General features: G+C 46.6%; 2 protein-coding genes across 2 annotated transcripts; both read left to right on the forward strand.

The window, feature by feature from the left end:
• The first annotated feature begins 1,276 nt into the window (after window positions 1–1,276).
• On the forward strand, window positions 1,277–5,408 carry LOC108923781 (nectin-4-like). Its single transcript, XM_018734736.2, has 4 exons — window positions 1,277–1,588; window positions 1,911–2,237; window positions 2,319–2,419; window positions 4,713–5,408. The coding sequence occupies exons 1-4, from the start codon at window positions 1,432–1,434 to the stop codon at window positions 4,911–4,913; spliced, it is 786 nt and encodes a 261-aa protein (XP_018590252.2). The 5' UTR covers window positions 1,277–1,431; the 3' UTR covers window positions 4,914–5,408.
• Window positions 5,409–5,968: 560 nt separating this feature from the next.
• LOC108923721 (cystatin-B-like) lies at window positions 5,969–8,038 on the forward strand. Its single transcript, XM_018734669.2, has 3 exons — window positions 5,969–6,085; window positions 7,012–7,113; window positions 7,806–8,038. Exons 1-3 carry the CDS (start codon window positions 6,014–6,016, stop codon window positions 7,932–7,934), a joined length of 303 nt encoding a protein of 100 aa, XP_018590185.2. The 5' UTR covers window positions 5,969–6,013; the 3' UTR covers window positions 7,935–8,038.
• Window positions 8,039–19,004: the final 10,966 nt, after the last annotated feature.

The following is a 19,004-nucleotide window of genomic DNA, read 5'->3' on the forward strand; positions in this document are numbered from 1 at the left end:
CTGACCTCTTTCACATGCGCTGCTTCCTGTCCCCACTCGAACTTCCGACCACAGCGTATTGCTCTGTATCGGCAAAGTGTGTCAGACGAGACACAGACCTGTAGACCAGTCTTCTGGACCTCAGTTCAACCCAGCAAGTTTTGAGTCAGGAAGCTGAGCTTACAGGATGTGGCTTCTCGTCCCCGGGGGGCACAGGCCTGGTGCGTTGCTAAGAGCCGCATCTTGTAGGACTGCCCCACCGTCGCCTGTTACCACAGACATACCGTGGTTTACGCAGAGTCACAGGTGTGAAAATATATTCATTGCAATACTGATGCCTCCAGTCAATTGCTGCAATAATTTAAAGATGATACGAAGGCAGAGGGAAGAGCAATCAGTTGCGATCAGTCAATCAATTTTGGCTTAGAAAGAGTGTAAACCTGAAAATTCTAGTCAGGATGGAGTATTTGATGGACGACCAAGTTTGAACAAAGGCAAAGCCACCGACACCACGGATGAAGAGGATTAAGTTGTGAAAGTTGCTTCATGATAGACACCCAATTCTAGAGCTTTATGTGACTCACTGAGAGTTTAAAAAAATTCAAATGTATTCCTCTTAGGATTAATGTTTATGGACCCTGATCGTTCCTTCCCTCTGCGTTTTCATATATATATCAGCTGTATATGGAGCTGTAAATTTGGCAGCTCGGGAGAGTGAGACAAGCACAGCTGTCCCAGCTCAGTTGGGCTCATACATTCAGCACTTTGCCACAGCCTGGTGATGTTGAATAACTGTTGGGTTGAACAACTGTTGGGTTGATCAGACATGGAAATGAGCTCAAATTTAGAGGCTTTTTGTTAGGAAGACGGAGAAGAGCTGTGTTTTGGACCACAAAGGTCATAAAGAGCAGCTGCAGCTTATTTGGCTGGACTGTGAGTAGATCTGTGTGTCGACGCTCAGCTTTTCAGTGGGTGAGGCAGGCAACTATGGGGAGGTAGTATGTGTATGAAAGAGTAAAAGCGAGACACTTGCAGTAATGAGACGGATACCAAGTCCAGATGCGCAGATTTGCATGCCTGTGTGCTGCGGCTGACACTCTCGGCTGCTTCTGCGTGGTTCCGCACGACCCTTCTCACCAGATATCCGGAACTCAAACATTTCTGCTTTCACAGGCCACGTGTTCCTCGGCACAAAGTTATGCAAGAATATTATATGTTAGTGTGTGGATATGAGTCACTTCCCCTCAAAAAAACAGGAGCTTCAATTTGACCATTAACTATTTTTTAGCAGAATCATGTGTGCGAGACATTTTTTTTGCCCAGGTTACATAGGTACTTTTGCAAAGTGACAAGAAGAACGTAGCAGTACTCTCCCTTTAAGCGTTGTTTCCAGACATTGTTTGTGTGTTTGTGTGTGTGTGCGCGCGCGTGCGCAAATGCACTGAAGTACGTATGTGTAACCGTTTCCTGTGTGTTCTGCGCACAGCAGGTCCCTCACACTTCAGTGTTGGATGCCACATCATGATAGCAGGATGTCCCTATCCAGGAGCGCTGGTCCTACACCTGAACCGGAGCCTGGTGGCGCTGCTGTGTCTGCTTTGGTGTACAGGTAAGAGTCACGGGTCTGAGAGCAGCAGCATCTCACACCAAATTCCAAAATGCTCTCCTCGTCATCATGGGAGTGTGCGTGTGTGTGTGTGTGTGTGTGTGTGTGGAGGGTGTTTGAGTAAGTGTTTGAGCCGAGTGTGCAGTGTCTGAGCTGATCTGTGTGCGAATACACGCTGCTTCGTGTAGAACACGGAGGAACACCAGATGGTGGCGAGATGATTGTGTACAAGGAGCTGGAGAGAAAGCTATAAAGAGGTTCTTGCTGATATGATGTATGAGTTGGTCATAAACCTGTGGGGACCACCACTGCTTCTCCGTAACAGCATCCCTCGCAGTAAGGGTGATCACATCTGGGAACCTGACCGTCGTGGCTGGAGCTCCAGCCACCCTCCGGTGTGAACTAGATGGAGAGGGAAACATCAGCCAGGTGGAATGGACGAGGTGTGAAGGATACAAAATTCTGGTGTTCCACATAACTTCTGGATCAGTGGTGAGTGATGACTACAAAGGGCGCATCTCCGAGATGACCGTGCATGGGTTCAAATTGATGACCAGCAGCAACGACACTGGTACCTACTGTTGCACCCTGGCCACCTTCCCCTACGGGAACCTGAAGGGCCAGGTGCACCTGCAGATCGGCACGCCTCAAGGTATGTTGCTCCACCCCCACCGACATGTTCTTCTTTCAAAGGGACCTCTACTCCCACTGCTGAATCAACCCTCTCTTTCAGCCCATGCCTCCTCCGTTCCCATGGTGACCGCCTTCGTCGTCGGTGGAGTCATCGGTGGGCTGTTGTTGCTGATCGCAATTGTGGCTGTTGTTCTCCGCCAGGTGACACGTCGTCCCTCCCGTCCATGTTGTCCCTGTCTCATCCACCTTCTCACCGTGACTCTGTTGCACACGCCTGCGTCTGCGTGTCTGCATACGTGTAGTAAATCTTCCCCGGTAGCGAACACTGACCAAAAGGCACTGAAAGCAAAACATTTTTCTAAATTACTCCAGTTTTTAAATCACTTTTCATTGTTTTGAGCTTGGAGCAGAATTATGAAAGCAAAGACCCAAAAACAACATGTGAACAAACCTATGTGTGCATCTCTGTCACATGTGTGGTCATGGGTGCCTGTTCGTCTCGGGAGCCTTATTGAGCAATATCTGAATGGATGTGGCTCCACAGACCGTTACTACAATGAAGATACATTTCTTCTGTCGGTGTGACTCATTATTTTGGCCAAGGCACACTGCATCACCCCACGCTTTGTCTTTGGGAAAGGGACGGACCCCACTGCAACCGCGACTGCAGGAAAACATGTATTTGCATTTATCTTATATCACATTCACTACATTTGACACAGACTCTATCGGTCAAACTGGCGTATAGATCAGAGTAACCAGCCTATAGACGTAACATTAAAATAGCAAATACATAAATAATCTTAGCAACTGGTGTTGGACACATTTATGTGGCTGTCAGGAGATCAAGAGAGAAACGGCTGTAAAAGAGAGAGATCTGAAACCTTCATTCATCCGGACTGAATTTGAGGTTTTTAGATTTTGGATCCTTGTGAATGGAACCACCAAGCAGCTGGAGGTGGAGGAGCACAGTACTGCTGCTCGTCTGTATGGAGTGATCAGGTCTTGTAGGTATCGGGGTGTAAATCATTTGACTGTGTTGTATGCCATCACAAGAGTGCTCGATTTGTTATAATCCCAAACAGCAAGCCAACGAAGATAGATCTACAGTCAAAAACTATATGGAAACTTTATATAATTTAATGATATTGACAATGTGTGTACGATAGATAGATAGATAGATAGATAGACTGACTTACGTGACATCCTGTGTCATTTTCCCATATGTGTTTATGTGTGTATTTGTTTGCATGTCACTACATGTGCATGCAGAAACTGAAAAAATGCAAGGTTTCATTGGATAAGTTCCCAAGGAGAACAAGAAGTGCTTTGTCTCTGTTCCTCACAGTGACACAGTGAACCAGCAAATAGCGCTGGTGTCTCACAGCACCTAGGGTGTGTTCAATCTGGCTCAGTCGGTACGGAATTTGCATATTCTCTCCTTATTTGCGTGGGCTTTTTCCCACACTCCAGAGACATGTGCTTCAAGGAGACTGGTGACTTTAAAGCGTGTTGACAGTTATCATACATCTATAGAGCATGTGTTACATTGCAGTGCTGTGTGGATGTTTTACTTTACATTTATTCATTCACCTGGGGGGGGTGTGGTGGCGCAGTGGGTTGGACCGGGACCTGCTCTCCGGGGGGTCTGGGGTTTGAGTCCCGCTTGGGGTGCCTTGCAACGGTCTGGCGTCCCATCCCAGATGTGTCCCCTCCCCCTCCAGCCCATCGCCCTGTGCTGCCGGGTTAGGCTCCGGCTCCCCGCACCCCCGTCTGGGATTAACGGTTCAGACAATGTGTGTGTGTGTGTGTTTGTGTGTGTGTGTTATTCATTCACATTCATTATATTTATTCAAGGGGGGGCGCGGTGGCGCAGTGGGTTGGACCGGGTCCTGCTCTCCAGTGGGTCTGGGGTTCGAGTCCCGCTTGGGGTGCCTTGCGACAGACTGGCGTCCCGTCCTGGGTGTGTCCCCTCCCCCTCCGGCCTTACGCCCTGTGTTACCGGGTAGGCTCCGGTTCCCCGCGACCCCGTCTGGGACAAGCGGTTATGAAAATGTGTGTGTGTGTGTGTATATTTATTCATTTAGTAGGTGCTTTTTTTTAAAAGAAACATACAGTGAATAATGTGTTGTATTTAGCTGACACTTATCTACATTACATTTATTTACTTAGCAGATGCTTTTCTCAAAAGCAGCTTCAAATGAACTCTATGCAGTGTTACTAGCCCACACACCTTATTCACCAAGGTGACTTACACTGCTAGACACACTACTTACGCTGGGTCACTCATCCATTCTCTGGGAAATTTAGAGCCAGCATGTTCCACTGTCAATATTCAGTTATTAGTGATTTATTGTAGGCCTAATTGTTCCATTGTCAGTGCTCTGTTCCCGGACTGCCCTGTATGTCCTTGTAACTGTTCAATAATCATACACAATGAGGACTCAGTGCTCGTCCAGCAGTGCTCTCACCGACTGGATGGATTTCTCTACAGAGGCGGAGAAGCAGCATCCGCAACCCCGTCCATGTGGTCGTCCATCCTGCAGGATTTCCACACAAACACCAGTCTTTTCTCCAAAGGACGTCATCGAACCCGGCTCCCAAGGCACAACCCACCCAGGCCACACAGACGAGCAAGGACGAAGACCAGGGGCAGGAGGACAGAGCAGACTACTTCAACATCCTTTCCGAATAGAGCAGCAGCACTTGTTTAATGCATCGCAGCGAGTCACCGTGAGGTCCCTGAGGAGACGGGTGAACGACGTGAACCCGCTCATGGAGTCCAGTCACTATTCGCTCACCATGTCCCATGACTGAATCCACTCACTGTGTCCAGCCAGAGCAGGACTGGTGGCTCTTGCTGTCCAACATATGAGCTCTTGGGGACACACACTAACTGACATAGGTTCTGACATCACACACATATGTTCACACTCAAATATTCATATTCAAACTGTCTGTATTCAAACAACTACAATCCTGCAAACTTTAAATTTTTTTTATCTTGTGTTTTGAAATATACTTTAATACAGCGTCTGATTTCTAGAGACATTAGGGGGAAAAGCATTAAAAGACAAATGTTGTGTGAGGTTTTTCAGGTTCCTGCAAATTGAAAACTTAAACCTGTATCATATTTCCTTGAGCTATTTTGTAATACAGTGTTATGTGACAAACTTACAAACTACTGCATACCGCATAACTAAAGAAAAATTATGTAAACATAGATAAAAGTTTTTATTGTGCTTTACCTAATTGTGTTTGGTGTTTTAATTCTCATAATTTCAGTAGAAATAATGGATTTAGAGACTTTTTTTAAAGGAAATATAGTAAAACTGGATTTAGAGGGACAAACGCCTCTGTAACACGAGGAGAAACGCGGGGTTTTAATACTCAGCGCTGATGACAAAGTCCGAAATGTTATTGGTGCAGCGGGTCAGCGATGAGAAATCACTGAATTCGCCTCGGAACGATCCATTCCGGTTTCCGGGGAGGGGACGCTTCTGGATATTTTTTTATTAAACACATATTTCTGTTTGCAATCTATTACAGACGTACTCATTATCGAATACGAAGTTGTAAAATGTTAAGCTACGTTAGTTACATGTTTAGTTATGTCGGCTGTGACATAAGCGATATAATGTATGCATATTTAAATTAGCAAAGATGGTTCAGTCGAAATGTGACATGAGTCACGTGATTCTCAGCACATAAATACGGAAGTGGGTGTGTGGCACCTTTGTACAGTGCGTGCTTTTCAGCGTTACATGTAAGATAACACCTTACTCTACGAACAATATGGCTATGATGTGCGGAGGGACCGGCGCTGTGCAGGACGCCACGCCTGAGGTGCAAAAGATGTGCGATGAGGTGAGATCCTACTACTGCCCGGCCGCAGGGGGGCATTCTCACACCCGGGGGTAGATTTTTTAAAAAGCGATTAATTATTTCGGGAATTCTGTCAACGAATTACCACACGAAGTGCAGCAAACTACATGTCACTCAGGCTTTAAATATATTCCCTTGAAGGATTTCTAATGTATTTACACTTGTCGCTGTTTAGTACTGAGGCGGCACGGTGGCACAGTTTTACTCGGAGTGCTCCGGTTTCCTCCCACATTCCAAAAAACATGTTGTTCAGATTCCCCCATGCATGGCGTGCGCGTGACAGAGAGAGTGTGTGTGTGTTCCACTGATGTATGGCTGAGTGACCCAGTAAGTAGTATCTAGCAGTGTAAGTTACCTTGGTGAATAAGGTGTGTGGGATGGATGTCCATTTGTTAGACTGTTAGTCGCTTGGAGAAAAGCGTCTGGCAAGTGAATAAAGCAAATGTTGCTGCAGTCAGATGGAGTTTTTTTTTTTTTTAAACCAGTTTGCTGGTAACAAGTATTATGTTTAATAACTGCCCATAGTTTTTCATGATATGAATGCTTCGCAGACGAAAGTGCTGCTGTCACGCGCGCTGAGCCAGCGGCGAGCGCCCGTGAGTCACTGCCTCGTGTTGCGCTGGTCACCGCGGCTTTGGGGAATCGCGATCACGTGATCACGTGCTGCCTGGCGCGTCCGCGGCGGGGCTTTCGTTCGCTCAAGTGCTGCGGATGATAGCTGCAGCTGCCGAGGAGGAAACCAGGGTTTCTGTAAAACCAGGTTCCGAGTCTGTCTGTGCATCTCTAGCTGCTCTTTGTCCGCCCATCAATTTCTGTCTGTTCGTGTCTTCACCCCTGGGGTACATGGCTGTAGTCACCTGAGGTGTAGGGGCTCCTCATGGCCTCAGCTCTGCTTTTCCTCCTCCCAGGTGAAGAAATCTGCAGAGCAAAAGGCTGGCAGGGAGTTCTCCGTCTTCAGAGCGAAGAAGTTCACCTCGCAAGTCGTGGCTGGGACCAACTATTTCGTCAAGGTGTGTCAGGGTGTGCCGCTTGCACCGGGAGCAAAAGTTGTGGTTAAGTTTAAAAGGGGAAAAAAAAACCACTTAAGGGAATGGCAGCATGAAATAATATATATCGTCTGAAACCTCTTCTCCGTACGGGGTTGCGGGGAGCTGGAGCCTAACCCAGCAACACAGGGCGTAAGGCTGGAGGGGGAGGGGACACACCCAGGACGGGATGCCAGGCATGAAATAATACTCCTGTTGAAATGTGGTGCAAAACTTGAATGAACTTAATTTTTGCTGCTGGAGTCTGTGCAATATTCAGTTTGTCAATGAATTTTTAGGCAAGGGGTGTGATTAATAAGCTTGATCAGGAGCACAGATTACATTCAGTGTGTGGAAGTTCCCTTGGGGGTCCATTCTGGGAGACCGGTAGAAGTACGTGGTAAGGGTCAGTACTCCCAACCAACAGGATTGATTTAATACTGTCTATGGTATAATTTAACCAGGCACTAAACATTTCAAAAGTCTAAGAAAAAAGCAACAGGCTGAGTCAAAGTAGGAAGGGCTATGGCTTATCATAGGGTCAAGGTGCACAGAAAAAAATATTGATTAAAATGTGTGTGGACTATTGTTAACATGCACAAATGTCAAAACTTTTAAAAATCCATGGGCTCATCAATGCATGTGTTAGCAGACACACTCATTTTGCTTTCCTACAGGTCCATGTGGGTGGAGAGGAGGACGTGCACTTGCGCCTTTACAAACCTCTGCCCCATGCTGGTGATAAGCTTGAGCTTCACGGCATTCAAACGGCGAAGACGTGCCATGATCCAATTGGATACTTCTGACCAGGGAGAAGTTTGAATGTGATGAGCATGTCCACAGAACCATAATGACACTAAATTGTCAAAATGTGGAGATTTATATGAAATTAAAGAAGTGTTGGAGTGGTTGTGTTCGGAGAGTTAATATGAATGTTTCACTGTTGGGAGGGGGAGCTGATCTCTTTGGCCACAAAGGTTACAGGTTTGAATCTCACTTTGGGGTGTACTACCTTTGAGTAGATGTGTGCTGGTGAAAATTACCCACTTGTATAAAGGGGTGAATAAGTAGTTCAGCATTGTAAGTCTTTCTGGAGAAGAGCAGCACTGCAGAGCAAAGTGCTTTAAGTTTGTGGCCCAGCAAATAAGGGCCTTCAGTCAGTTACTGCACCTACCAGCTAATGAGTGTCTTCAGAACATGAGTAAACCCACTCCCTCATCATACATCAATCAATGAGGGCCTTAAGCCAACTTGCACAACCCCACAGCAGTGTGAAGATAAGTATTTTGCTTGACACTCCAACTTTTTTTTCCCCCTACTGAACACTGGGCCCTTTGCTGATTTCACATTTTAGTGTCTGTTCACTTTTGCTGATACTGAGCACCACTGCCCAGTTCCCATTCTCCCATTTACAGTATATTAGAACATACACAATGGCTCAACACTAAATCTCATTTCACTTCAGTGTCAAGTTACCTTGCTGAACTCTCAGAAATGCTTTCACCTCGGTTTGAGCAACTTCATCCACATCTGTCAATGTTCTCTTCGAACTCTCCTTAGTTTAAATAGTTTACCACTTTCAACTCCTTTTTGTCTGTGACCTGAGGGCAGCAGGCACCATGGTGGACTCACTTCTCCCTTGAAGTTCTACACTGGTATGCATCAGGGCTCAGTGCTGAGAGCACTTTACATTTGTTCCACAGGTGCATTCATAGACCTCGTAGAGCTTCCCATATCGACTGTGCTCGCAATGCCTATATTCGTTTCATTTTCTTGCAGCTCTGTCTCAGTGACCTCATTTTGGATAAATTATCTTCTATTTAACCTTGCGGGATCAAACACCCCGCACCTTATTATTATTTGTTTTCTCCGATGTGATTTACGATGTGGATTTTGCGCACTAAGCTACTTAAACTAATTTACTCATTTATATACAGTATATGCATGCATGCCGAGTCAGACCTGACCCATAGCGACCACTCGTGTGGTTTTCAAGGGAAGTCAAGAGAGGAATAGAGATGGGTTGCCAGGTCCTTCCTCTGCACGTTAGGGGAGGCATGAAGCCACCGCACAGCCCAAGCAGGACTCGAACCCCAGACTCACCACACACACACACACACAGGGTCATGGGGAGCCAGAGCCTAACCCAGCAACACAGGGCGTAAGGCTGGAGGGGGAGGGGACACACCCAGGACAGGATGCTAGTCCATTGCAAGGCACCCCAAGCAGGACTCAAACTCCAGACCCACTGGAGAGCAGAACCTGGTCCAACCCACTGCACCCCTCTCCCCATTTATACAGCATGGTAATTTTTACTGTATCAATTTAGGATAAGTACTTTGACCAAGGGTGCTACAACAGGAAGTGGGATTTGAACCTGGGGCTTCAGTTTCATGGCAACAGCTTTAACAGTTAAACCACTTGCTTCCCCACACACACGCTCTCTGAAACCGCTCGTCCAGAGCAGTTTCCTCTTTGTAATTTTTCTAGTTTAAATTTATTGGCCTGATTTTGTTGGTAGGTTGTGTGATGTTTGTACTGTTGATTTTGCCAAGATGGGTCATGTGAATGCCACCTTGCTACTCACACTGTTATAACGCGGGCGTAACCTATTTATCCTGTCATCGCGAGCAGTCTCGGACAAAGATGTCAGGCCAGGAAATAAAAATAATTGTAATGCTGACTGAGCGGCGTTCATGCGTTCACTTTCAAGAGCGAGAATTTGCGCGATGTTCTGAACCATGCGGAGACCTCTGGTCCAATCCCTCCTCGTCCATTAGCAATGACACTTTCTGTTGCCCTCCTGCCTGAAGTCAGGCTCGGCTTTTCTCATGATCACTACAAACCAGGTTATCAGTCACGGTTGTTATGGACAATTATGCCGTGGAAATGACACTACTGATTCTTTGAAATGGTACCTTTGCTCATGATGATCACCCGTCTCTTACGCTGGCGCCGTGAGCCGTTATTACCCTCTTCTGATCGTCTCGTGCACCAGTCCCCACCAGCAGCCTTCCTTCTGCTCTACACTGAGGCACAGGGTCACATTTCTGCTTATGGGACTGCGAACATGAAGTTAGATGAAGACAATGATGTGCTTTCAAACTGCTCGTTCTGCACCTCCTCCTCCTCGTTGATGTGATGACGCGGATATGACCGGAAGAATCCGAATGAGGCTTTGAGGAGTCGCCCCGGGTCGACACTGGGGTTCGAGACCAGATTGCAGCTCTTATGGATACAGCCTGAGATGTTGTTTCTCCATGGTGGCTAATGGCAGAGTGGAAGCTGCTCCTTAGCCGCCCTGATTACAGCCTGCGAGGGCAGCTCTGGGCGAGGCTGCGGTATAAAGGGACAGGGAGCAGCCCGTCTCCTGCCGAGGTTGGGTTCGACTCCCCGTTTCTGCTCGTGATGCGCACCATGCGAGCGTTCATCCTGTTGCTGCTGGTTGTGTTTCTGCTGCTCAGTCTCACAGGTGGGAAACTCAGGTGTTTTACTCATATGCTTCGTTTACACCACGGACGCCAGGCTGGGCTGCAGGGCACAGAGAATCTCTTCTCGTTCCAGATGGAAAACGCAAGGGAAGCAAATCGTCGAAGACCAGGAGCAAAGCACCAAGTGGGGTGCGGAAGCTGAAGAAAGCTCTCGGTGGGTTCCGTTTCCGCCGTGCTCTCCTTGACCGTTCAATGCATGCGGAAGGTGTCTTTGTGAGATAAATGAAGTGTAAAGCGCTGTTTCCTGTCTTTCTTTCAGGTAAGTTCACATTATCCTTCTCTCCTGCATCCCTCTGCAATTCCCGTTCTAAACCGCCGTGCTCATCATCCGTAAGCCTGCCGTTAAAGGACGAAAATCCGACACGTAAAGCAGCAACGGGAAAGAGAGTTGATGGGGTGAGGAGCTGAGCGGTTAATGTGGCAGGGAAAACTGAGGTTAGAGTTTTCCTTGAGCATCCAAGACCAGTGTGATGGACACGGTTGCTTTGCTGTCAGTCACACTGGGGGCTGAACATGTCTGTTACAGATCCAACTGAGATCCTAAAGCCCTCCAGAAAGGCGACTGACCAGAATCTCGGTGAGTTCAGTAGATGAACAGGTTTGTCAAGCTAGGTGCGCTGTACCTGCCTTTACCATGTCCTCAAGTCCACCTGGATGAAGCCCTTGTTCTCGTTCTCTTTTCAGCCAAAATTGCAGAAGAAACCATTGTTAATGAGCATTTAAGATGTGAGTTAAAATTCTGCTTAATAAACAAGACAACGAAGTGAAACTTCATTGTATTAATTATTTTTTTCTTTTTTTTTTTTTTCCTAGTGTCAACCCAAGGTGAGTACACTTCATTTTTAATGTCTTCCTGTTTGTTGTAATATGTCTTCCGGTTTATTGTAATAAACTGGACGTACGTTCTGCTCTTTCCCCAGTGATGAACTGGCTTCACAAAGTGGTGGATGTCGGTGAGAATTTGATCTTCGCCTTTGTCTTTGTGTTCATAGAACAAGTTCATCTACATTCTCACTGAGGTATGTTTTAACAGGTAAAGGCATTGCCGGTGGGGTCTGCAGGACAGGTGAGTGCAGCACCAGCTTGTATTTTGAGTTCATAGGCTGCTTAACTGACTCACAGTTTATTGTATTTCAGTAATCGTATGAATACCGTAACAAGTATTTGCTGCATTTTTATTTTCTCATTTATTATAGGCAATTAAGCACATGTACGGTATGTACTGTCCTTGAACTACATTAATTGTGTTTGTCAGTTCAGCTGAGTGTAGCAAAATGTGCAACTTCACAAATCAATTTCTCCTGCGTGGGAAACAGGTGCCTGTTCAAGAGCACTGAATAATATGGCCCGATGTTAGGGAACTGTGCTGGTGGTGAAAAATCGAGAGGTCGATGTGACTGGCGGCGTGAGGTCACCCACACAGTTTGCCTTGCTTTCTTGCGAAAAAGACTGTGTGCTTTTCTTTCCTCAAATGTGGCTGGGAATTACTCCACCTGCGTTGAGGAGGAGGTCACCTCTGGAACTGAGCTCTTCACCTGGCTGTAGCTCCTAATGATTACAATTACAAAATTACAAAAATCTGTTTTTTGATAAGGGGGGGGCGCGGTGATGCAGCGGGTTTGGCCGGGTCTCGCTCTCTGGTGGGTCTGGGGTTTGAGTCCTGTTTGGGGTGCCTTGTGATGGACTGGCGTCCCGTCCTGGGTGTGTCCCCTCCCCCTCCGGCCTTACGCCCTGTGTTACCGGGTAGGCTCCAGTTCCCCGTGACCCCGTATGGGACAAGCGGTTCTGAAAATGTGTGTATCCATAAAAGAAGGACTAGCTCTTGGTTGTACCTCCATATTCTTTAAAGAAAATATTGAAAAAACTGCACTATTGTCTTTATATAGTGACTGTGATTTTAGTGGTTGGAAGGATTTGCTGAACTTTCACCTGTCCAGACCTCATTTTACCTGTCAGGACAGATTTCTAGAGGGAAACACACACTGAAGAATCTCACACACAAATCGGCTGAAGCTGCTGCTCCCAAGCGGGGTCACAGCAAGTCAGAGCCTACCCTGGCAATACAGGGTGTAAGGCTGGAGGGGGAGGGGACACACCCAGGACGGTACGCCAGTCCGTCACAAGGCACCCCAAGCGGGACTCGAACTCCAGACCCACCAGAGAGCAGGACCTATCCAAACTTGCCACCACCTCCAAATGAAGAATCTGCTTTGGCTTTAGGGGGTGCGGTGGCGCAGTGGGTTGGACCACGGTCCTGCTCTCCGGTGGGTCTGGGGTTTGAGTCCTGCTTGGGGTGCCTTGCAACGGACGTGTGTCCCCTCCCCCACTGGCCTTATGCCCTGTGTTACCGGGTTGGCTCCGTGACCCCGTATGGGACAAGCGGTTCTGAAAGTGTGTGTGCTTTGGCTTTTTTTTAATCAATACATCCAGGATTGTGCTAAAAATCCTAACATGGAGCTGTAGGAAGAATCAATCATGATGTCCTTGCTGAGACTTTAAGGGTCTTGCAGTAAGACTGAAGGTATTTTAAACATAAATGTACAATAATGTCCAAATATGGTCATGCACACCAGTGATTTGGGGATGATAACCTCAGAAAGGGCTTCATTATTAACTCGGGGTTCAAGGACTTTGAGAGTAAGTATAAACTAAGACGATGCCCTGCCTCAACCTGTCCTTCTCGACATGATGGTGAGAGTCCCTATGTAAGAGACCTTTTCACATGACTCGACTGACTGTTCTTCTGGCATCTTGCAAACCTTTTTGTGCAGACAGAGTTGTTGGGTAGCCACAGAGAAGATGGCATGACCGTGCCTTTTCTCCCCGCAGTGAGCAGCCTGTAACAAGACCTCGGTGTGAGCTGCGAATGAGGCGAGAACATCAGTCCCTCCTTCCCCCAAGCCTTGGAGCTGGGATGTCGCAGCGGCAGCGGATTTCAGTCTGACATTGAGAGCTTGCAGCAGGAGCTGTGAGAAGCTGTTCCAGAACGGGCAGCAGATGGCCCTACTGCGCTGAGCACCAAGACCCGACCCTCCTCCTAGTGACAGTATTAGCTAGCAGACCAGGAGAGGGAGGACTAGGACCATAAATCCTCTTTAGCTTCATGTGAGGCTCAGTGAAGTGCTTCATCAAGTGAAAAAAACAACCACCCATTTGCACCTGGATTTTTGTTTCATGGGCATTCACTTTTTTCGTAAAACTTCATTTGGTGACCATTTCTCCTGGTCAGAGTTGCAGGGGTCTGGAGCCTATCTCAGAATCACTGCTTGCAGGGCTATTGGAGTCTGTTGGAGGGTAGACACACACACACACACACACACACACACAATAGCCAATTTAGCATCATGAATTTATCTGAACTGCTTGTCTTTGGGGCGGGTGCGGTGGTGCAGTGGTGCAGTGGGTTGGACCGGGTCCTGCTCTCCGGTGGGTCCGGGGTTCGAGTGCCGCTTGGAGTACCTTGGGACGGACTGTTGCGGGGTTAAGCTCCGGCTCCCCGGTACCCTGTATGGGACAAGCGGTTCAGACAGTGTGCGTGCGCGTGTGTGCGCACGCGTGTGGATTTCATGGTGTCATAGTGGGTTTGGTCTGTACCTGCTCTCTGGTGGGTCTGGGGTTCAAGTCCTGCTTGAGGTGTCTTGTGATGGACTGGGATCCTGTCCAGCAGAAGCAACTTCAGCCTGTGTGTGTGTGTAAATAGTTTCAGGCTGACCCATAAAGTAGGTCTTACCAGGTGGCTTGCCATGGTTCCCTCTCTGTCTCTCTCAACTAGTGTTTCACAGGGCTTGGTACTCAGCCCATTACTCCTTTCCACATGCACTTCTTCCCCTGGCTGCCATTGCTGCTCACCATTTCTCATATCACTGCTGTGCTGATGATACCCACCTCTTCCTCCCTTTTCCCCAAACTGACAGATATATCATCATGCATTGCAGCTTGCCTTTCTTGCATATCTACCTGGATGACCAAGCACAACCCACCACCCTACCTTTCCGAGACTGAGATCCCCCATCTGCCTGTTGACCCTTCAATCTGTCAAAAGCTCTCCATCAAACTGAATAACTCTCTCATCTCATCCTCACACCAGTCAAGAGCTTGAGAGCAACAATTGACTCAAGCCTCTGCTTCTCCAAGCATGTCAAAGTCATAACCCTATCCTGCAGATACCTTCTACATAACATCTGCAGGATCCACCCTTGAGTCACAACACACTCCACATAGCTGCTGGTGCAGGCCATGGTGATTTCCCACTTGGACTCCTACAACTCCCTCCTGTGGGATCTTTCAGCCCCTCCCATCAAGACTCTCCAGCTGATACAGAATACCGTGGTGCATGTTGTATCTGACCTGACAAAGCATTCCCACGTATGACCCCTCTTCCTCTCTGTGTACTGACTCCCTGTGGCTGCCCAAAAGTCCTCTGGCTTTGTGTTGATCCTGAACGCTATCTGTCTTTCATAACTGCTGGCAATTCCAGACAAACAAGCGATGTCTTGATAATCACGTGTCTGTATCCAACTGTATGTCTGCAGTGAAATGCCCTTTTGCTTACTCTGAATTATACTGTATGTCACTTTGCAGAAAAGAGTCTGCTACATGAACAAATGTACACGTAAATGAATAAAAACCTGTTATATTTATGTGTCTTGGTTTAGCATTTTGGGTAGCGGTGGACAGATATTGGCATAGGCATGGATTTCCTTCCAGTTTTTTCAAACCATCCCTTACAAAACATTCTTGGCAGTGCTGACTGTAAGCTTTATTTTTGTTTTCGGACAGTATATTTAAAAGCAAAATCGTTCTAAAAGTTTTACTGTTAATGTTTCAGAATAACTAGGGGGTGTGGTGGCGCAGTGGGTTGGACCGGGTCCTGCTCTCCAGTGGGTCTGGGGTTCGAGTCCCACTTGGGGTGCCTTGCGACGGACTGGCGTCCCGTCCTGGGTGTGTCCCCTCCCCCTCCAGCCTTACGCCCTATGTTACCGGGTTTGGCTCCGGTTCCCCGCGACCCTGTATGGGACAAGCGGTTCAGAAAATGTGTGTGTGTGTGTGTTTCAGAATAAATCAACTGGGGAAAAAGTCAGTTTGCCAAAAACCAAGATTTCTTGTTCCCATTAAACTTTTTTTTTTTTTTTTTTAGCTATTCTCTAGAATAAAATCGCATGCACAGGGGTCCCTCACTTTTTCAGTTTGTGTTTCACGCTTAGTACATTGTACTATTCATGTTACCATTTCACAAGAACTGTTTTGTCATAACAGCCTCCAGCTGAGCGCTCTGCGAAGAGTGTGGAGGGAAGTATTCAGGACACAAACATGGGGACTCTCAGCAGTATGGACTCACCCATGCCGCCCACCCTTCCTCACTCTTTGTATACACAGCTGCTATGAGGCTTTCGAGTTTCACTCACTCTTTGTTTTTCTCATAAGATACAATGGGAAATGTTTCTTCTTTTAGCACTTTTTTTGCATAACGGTGAATTAATTAAACGCAATGAGTGAGGGCAGCACTTCCCAGGTGCAGCCAACAGTCTGGGAGATGGGCACGTGGCTTGGTCTCCTACCTGCCAAAGAGTCGATAGCAAATCATTGAGTCTCGTCAAGCTTTTTCACTGGGTCTGGGAGTATTTCACAAAGAGGTTACTGAAGTTACTCTAGTACTTTTCTAAAGAAACTGGCAAACATGTCATTTTCCAACTGGGCCACCCAAACTGTTGTTTGCTCAGTTATCTGGATAAACTGATTAATCTCTGCAAAATTCTCCCAACAAAGTAAAAGGTTGAAAATGTATAGAGAGATAGAGTTAGAGGTTGCTGAGCGATTTCCACACCGAAGGAGTCTAGAATCGGTAAAAAAAAAAACTCATGTGGATATTTGGGTTATCCTGACCTTTCCATGCGAAAATGGGCTGTATTGAATGCATCCATTCCTTACATAATGGGAATAATTTTTTTTCCCATGATATCACACATCCTGATGAATTGCTGTTGGGAGATCATATTACCATTTTTTTATATTGAAAAAAATGTTCCCAGATGAAAAAAAATCACATAAACTTAACTGAAATATAAGGATGGCAAAAGCATATTTTATATTTGTATTTAAATATTTCTATGCTGTCTTTTAATGTTATATTTTCATTTGTCATCGGTAACTTGTGCAGTAGTCCAGTGTAGGGACTCAGCAGTATGACTTTTTATTTGATAAACTTGGATTGAATGGTCGTTCAAAAAACAATATGGCTTTTTCCATTTGAAAAATCCCATATTAAGAAAGGAAAGCTGTCTTTTCAAAGACTCTTTCATGATCTTTTTTGTCCTATTTATATATATATTTTTTTAAGAAATGCATTTCACCCTAGTCGAAGTAATTAAAACACAGCTGGTGTTTTAAACTATAGTTCTGATTTTAAAGAAGTGCTTTGCTGCTAATTGCCGATTTCCTTTTTTAAATTAAAAACACTGACAGTAAAAAGCTCATTTTCTGCAACAGGTGTGGGGTACAGTGCGCATTTTATCATTTTAATTGGTTTTAATCACTTTTTTTTTCATTTTAAACAGTTGTTGAGGGACACTTACAACAGCCGTCCGAGTTAAGTGAGGTATTTACGATACAACTGCACTGCAAACACTCACGAGAGGAAACACAAAGAAGCACTGAAAATAAGTCTCTTTACTGTTTATAAACATCACAACTGCAATGTTTTAACTGTGTTTTTGTCCAGCTCTTCTTACGCCAGCTTGCAGATGGTCTGAATGCTGCACAGAGACTTACCTGTTCCTTTTAAAAAGGTGCCACTGACTGATATAATACACAGCAAAGACCGCTGATGTTCTCATATCTACTCATTTCACACACTGTGGAAGTAAGATGACCACATAATGGGAAAAAACCCAACTGTACTGAATCATAGCCACAATGTATAAAAAATGTATTGTGATGACCCGCGTTATTGGTTTTGTGTAAATAGTTGCATTCTGGGAAATCTGTAAATAACGTGTGTAACCACAGGGGGCACGTCGGGGGAAAATGATGGGGTGACCGTGTTTCGCAGTGTATGAGATGAGAGGCTGGGGTGCTAGACAGAATGGGAAGGTTGGTTGTAAGTGCAAGTCCTAGAGAAAACCACATCCTTGGACTAAGAGCATTATTTCCCTGGTGCTGGTTTTCCAATAAACCATTTGTGATGAACTCTGCCTCCCCATTCTTCTTTGCCCCATCTGAGCCCATGGCGCTGCGCCACGGTATTTTCACAAGCCACTAGAAAGAAAATAACTGTGTTTTGATGTACAAAATGGCAATTCTTCGTAAACAACACTGTGCCTCGAAGACCAGATGCTCGATCATCAGCTGTAATTGGTTTCTCCTTATGAAACAGCCTGCGAACGTGTTCTATCTGGAAAGGTATGTGGCCCGATGAGCTAATGAGCAGAATCCATGTGCCCAGAGGAAGGTGTCTTTCCTTCCTCAGTCACGTTACAGAGCTCCTGTTCCAGCAACCAGCTTGAATTGCAGCCTCGCTTTTTCGAGACCAAGGCGATGGTCATACGCAGCTGTATCTTGTACTACGCTTGGACATCTTTCGCAGTAACGTTTGTCTGACGGTTTCACTGAGTCCAAATTCTTAAGATGTACACTTGGCTATTTTCCCCTTCCGGAAGATCAGATTACACAGATTAAATCTTCATTCCCGTAGGGACACGGTGTCCGTTTCCCGCCGCAGTGGACCGTACACACGTTCTGCGTGAGTCTCCATCATAGATGTCGGGTGTCTTGCATGCAGCCTTTTTTCTGAGATATAATGTTTTGCTACAGAGCAGTGGTGTGTTGTTAACCAGGCCCACTGACAATCCCCAGATGCACAATTTCACTGCCAGCGGCTCTGGTTTCACCAGCGTACAAGGTGAGCATGCGGCACAGCTCTGCGTGTTGTGGCGCATCCTGCCACCGACAAACATCTCCTCCCTGTACCTCTGCGTTCCCATCTATTCAGCTCCTGCGCTTCAACCATGACTGATATAATCAGCAAAAATGTTTTTAGATTGACTTTATTGCACCTTGGTGCCCCGCAACCCTGGGTTGCGATACTTGCCTCTGCGACTAGGTTAGGTCCCCGGAGCGGTGCCGTGCGTTCTGACCCCAAGCGACCTGCGTGTTCGGGCTGATCCGGCACGTTGCGCGAGAAAAAGCATGCTGTCGGCACATGCTGCAATGTGCTGACAGCCCAAATCGATTCTCTGCACCACTTTGCTCCAGTGTTCTCTGGCCACCGAGAGCCGCAACCGGCCGTTTGCTCCTCGCACCCCCCTGTGCCGTGTTTACATCCGCGGACCTCTCTCCTTTTGTTGCGATTCGGCTTTCATTTGAAGGCGACAGGTCAACAGACAGATA

The sequence above is a fragment of the Scleropages formosus genome, chromosome 3 (assembly GCF_900964775.1).
Source record: "Scleropages formosus chromosome 3, fSclFor1.1, whole genome shotgun sequence".
In the NCBI taxonomy this organism is placed as follows: domain Eukaryota; kingdom Metazoa; phylum Chordata; class Actinopteri; order Osteoglossiformes; family Osteoglossidae; genus Scleropages; species Scleropages formosus.